The sequence below is a fragment of the Zingiber officinale genome, chromosome 4B (genome assembly GCF_018446385.1).
Source record: "Zingiber officinale cultivar Zhangliang chromosome 4B, Zo_v1.1, whole genome shotgun sequence".
NCBI classification, from domain to species: domain Eukaryota; kingdom Viridiplantae; phylum Streptophyta; class Magnoliopsida; order Zingiberales; family Zingiberaceae; genus Zingiber; species Zingiber officinale.
The window spans coordinates 5,783,020-5,787,065 of NC_055993.1; the positions used below are offsets into that span (position 1 = coordinate 5,783,020).

At 38.9% G+C, this 4,046-nt stretch overlaps 1 protein-coding gene across 1 annotated transcript; it reads right to left on the reverse strand.

Moving 5' to 3' along the window:
- Positions 1 to 2,412: 2,412 nt before the first annotated feature.
- Positions 2,413 to 3,839, reverse strand: LOC121978062 (UDP-glycosyltransferase 83A1-like). The gene is made up of 2 exons (XM_042530449.1): positions 3,362 to 3,839; positions 2,413 to 3,299 (listed from the first exon to the last, which is right to left on the reverse strand). The coding sequence occupies exons 1-2, from the start codon at positions 3,837 to 3,839 to the stop codon at positions 2,413 to 2,415; spliced, it is 1,365 nt and encodes a 454-aa protein (XP_042386383.1).
- Between the last annotated feature and the right edge of the window lie 207 nt (positions 3,840 to 4,046).

Below are 4,046 nucleotides of genomic sequence, written 5' to 3' on the forward strand. Positions count from 1 at the left end.
TTGAATGCATAATATATACTCACCCTTATTATAAGTATAGTAGTCACATACCATAGAAGAAAAAGAAAAATATTACATGGAAAGTTATGTATTACTTTCTAGTAACTGCTAGACCTCAACGTTTATATACATCTGCTGCAACAACAAGCCACATGAGATGACATTATGAGCATGTACGAGCGAACAGAAGCATTCAAGAACTTCATGCTATACTGCTACAATAATTGCTACAGTGCTACTGCAGTATTGTTACAGTAAATCCAAAACCTAGGATTTTACCCCCCAAGTACATTCACTCAGCACTCATCCTCGCCCTACCAACCTAGTACTAGCCTTCTAGCTTGCTCCATCAGCCTTGTATCCCTCGGATGCCTCCTCATCCTTTACGTCTTGTCTTCTGAAGCTTCCATCAGACTAATCATTGTTGTCGGGTCTTCATTTGCCAAGAGGTTGCACCTCCGGGACTTCATTCATTGCCAAGTCACACTTGAACTTACATTGTCAAGACTACATGCTTGGACTTACACCGCCAAGACTCATCCTTGGACTTTCCTCCTTTGCCAAGATCACACTTGGACTTTCCTTTTTGTACTTGTATCCTGCACACTCACAATGCATATCAAATACAACAATAAACATAACTTAAACCTTTGCCCAAACATTAAAATCTAGGGTCACTAGATTGCTCCAACAAAGATATCTTAGTTTGATAATCACCATAAATTTTTAACAGTTGAACATCCTTTTAGACTAAATAAGAAAATTTTCATTAAGAATATTGTTGTAAAAAAACTTCCACCAACAATCAAGTTAGGTTTGAAGTTAGGTTTGATTGATTTGATTGAGCAACTTCTTGTATACTTTTTTTTTGTATTTATGGCATGCTTAGTTAATACATGGAATCATGTGTGTAGTACCTCTCTTATATTGATGGATGTATGTTTAATAATATGCTAAATTTTGTATTACCTCTTTAATACATGAAATTATGTTGTAGTACCGCTCTTGTATTAATTGTATAATTACTACGTAATCAGTATTGTGTTTATAATATTGAAAATTTTATACTCAGTAGGATATAATGTACATGAACAAAGATTGGATGTACAATAGATTAGAAAATAGATTTATCCAAGATGAATATTTTGTTGGAGTTGAAGAGTTTGTGAACTTTATAGAGAATCATTTAGAATATATATATGGTACCGAGTTATGTTGTCCGTATAATTATTCTAAATATAGAAATAAATCTTTCTATGATGAGGATATTATGAAAGTACATCTATATAAAAAAGATTTGTTCCAAATTACTACAATTGGTACTATCACGAAGAGTCTTATTTGTCTCATCGGATTGGAACTTTGGTTACTTCTTCATCTGACACAACTACTCTAGGGAATCATCATCTAATGATAATGCAATGCAATCAATGGTTCACGATGTAATTAATACAGTTGATCATTCTAATATAGATGAAATGTCAACACCTTAAGTTTAGCAATTGTTTGATATGTTAAAGACTAGTGAAAGAGAAGTGTGAGAAGATATTTCATCTGATCATTCCCAACAATCAGCTACTGCAATGTTATTGAACATCAATGCAACATCATTTCTCAAAATCATGTTACAATAACATTTGTCAAGTGATATCAGAGTTGCTCCATGTTAATCATCTAATGACTAATAATTTCTACAGTACAAAGAAATTGTTAAATAGTTTAAGCTTGTCTATAGAGAAAATTGAGTGCTGCATTAATAACTTAATGATATTTTGAATTGAAGATAATAAATTGATTGAATGTAAAATCTATATTTACCTTTGTTATAAGCATAATAGTCACATATCAAAACTATCATATTTCTATTGGCCAAATTATTTGAGAATTGATCCACCCACGTTCTCGGACCATAACAGTGATGTTCTTTAATTTACTATTTGTTCTTAAAATGTCATTATAAAAATAATAAGAAAAATATTATAATTTTGTTATTGCATTTGTAAAATAGAGATAAGATAGTCTTAGGGATATTCTAGCCGTCTGTAATTTTAGTTACAGGACTAAACATTTTACTGAAGTCAACATTAACCTTGGGCCACCACATGAGTTTTGTAGCTTTTATTACTTCTATCAGCCATAAGAAAACATCAAATTTGGGAGAAGAAATCAAGCAGTTTATTTGTTCTTCGAATCACTAATAAAAGTTCGAATCACTAATATAAGATGGTAAAAGATAATGTTTAAACCATAGATTTGAGAATGATAATTTAAAAATAATTTTTAAATATATAAAAATCAACTAACTCCATATAATTAAATAAACTTTATTCTCATTCTCATTTCTATTCCATTTTATCATTAAATTCATATACATAGTCATTTTAATCATTTTACTAAGCGTCACCTAAATGACTATGCTTTGAATGCATCCATAAAGGTCTTCAGATTCTCGAACGAAGCACCTCCTTCGTTAATGTTTCGCTGAGCGTTCTCTTTCAACATCGATGCCCTTGCTCTCATCTCCTCGTTCGAAAGCAACTCTTCTACCTTGGATTTCACCTGTTCCCGCTTAACGATCCCACTCTCGTCAGGCGTCATTCGCAGACCCACCTTCCAATCGTCACAAATGTAGTTCTGGTTCAGGAATTGGTCCGCAAAATATGGCCAACAGAGGAAGAGCTTCCCGTTCCTGACGCCTTCCATGGTGGAGTTCCAACCGCAGTGAGACACGAAGCAAGCGACAGAAGGGTGAGCAAGGACCTTCTGTTGTGGTGCCCAAGCCACAATCTTCCCTCTGTCTCCGACACGCTCTTTGAATCCATCCGGATAAGCATCGGCAGAGTCGCCGGTGAGGTCGGGCCGGACCACCCACAAGAACGGTCGGCCAGTCGCCTCCAGCCCGAGGGCGAACTCCTGGAACTGCCTGCGGCCGAAGATGGTGAAGCTCCCGAAAGCCACGTAGACGACGGAACCCGGCTGCTGCTCGTCCAGCCACGACAAGCAGGCCGCGTCCTCCGGCCAGAAATTCGCCACGGCGCGGTTCGGCCGGAGGCTGGTTACCAGCGGCCCGATGGGAAGAATCTTTGGATTGTAACGGAAGGTTGGCTCTTCAAGCTCTTTGAAGGAGTTGCAAATGATGAACTCCGGGACGTCGATGGTCCTGTTGTTGTTGACGATGTGGTTGAAGATTAGCTTTTTGGTTCTGTCATCTCCATATCGGTTCCATACCAAGTGGGACGCGTTGATGAATGGCATGCCGGGACCGAGCTGGAACGTCTCGTGTTCTGGGATTGGTGTGCCTGTAAAAATAGAAACCGCCGTTAATTTTGCAGGATGAAAACAGTTTGGAATCATTAGTTACCATCGCCGTCGATGACGCCTCTCGAAACCAACTCTGGAATGCTCAGAAAAGTGGCCAGAAGCTGGGCTGAGGCCGGCCAGAACGCGGCTGACCGGAGACCCTTCTTCCGGCCAATCTCGAGCGCCCATCCCATGCTATCATCCACCAACATGCAAGTCATCGGATCCTCTGTTTCGTTGCTCTTCTCGATTAGTTCCTCCAAGAAGCATCGCGGCATAACGTTCACTATTGCTTCTGTGAGACTCCCGTGATCGCTCCGGTCTTCCTCCGGACCTAATCCGTCAGGGACCGAGACCAGAGCGATATGCTCCATGGTGCTCTCCGTGGACAACGCGGCGAGCAGACGCTTGTGGTTGAACTCGGTATTGACGAAGGTGACCTTGAAGCCGTGATCCACCAAGCAGTTGCAGACCTCCATGAGGGGAATGACATGGCCTTGGGCAGGGTATGGCAGGGCGAGAACGTGTGGCAAGCCCATTCTGAAACAACAGGGAGAGGAAGAGAGGGAGAAGCAAAGATAATTACTTAATTTTATCAATGCAATACAATAGAATTTATAGAAAGAAATATGACAAATATAATATACAACTAATGTAATCATAAAAGTAATTTGAGTTATAGAATGACAAATATGACAATATCAAAATTAAGTACGATAAATATGATAATTATAATCCATAGAAAG

Bases quoted from the DNA above. Each gene is read 5' to 3' on its own strand.
- LOC121978062 (XM_042530449.1), bottom strand. From the start codon at position 3,839: ATGGGCTTGCCACACGTTCTCGCCCTGCCATACCCTGCCCAAGGCCAT. The intron at 3,300-3,361 runs GTAACTAATGAT...CTATTTTTACAG, and splicing joins AGGCGTCATCGACGGCGATG to GCACACCAATCCCAGAACAC.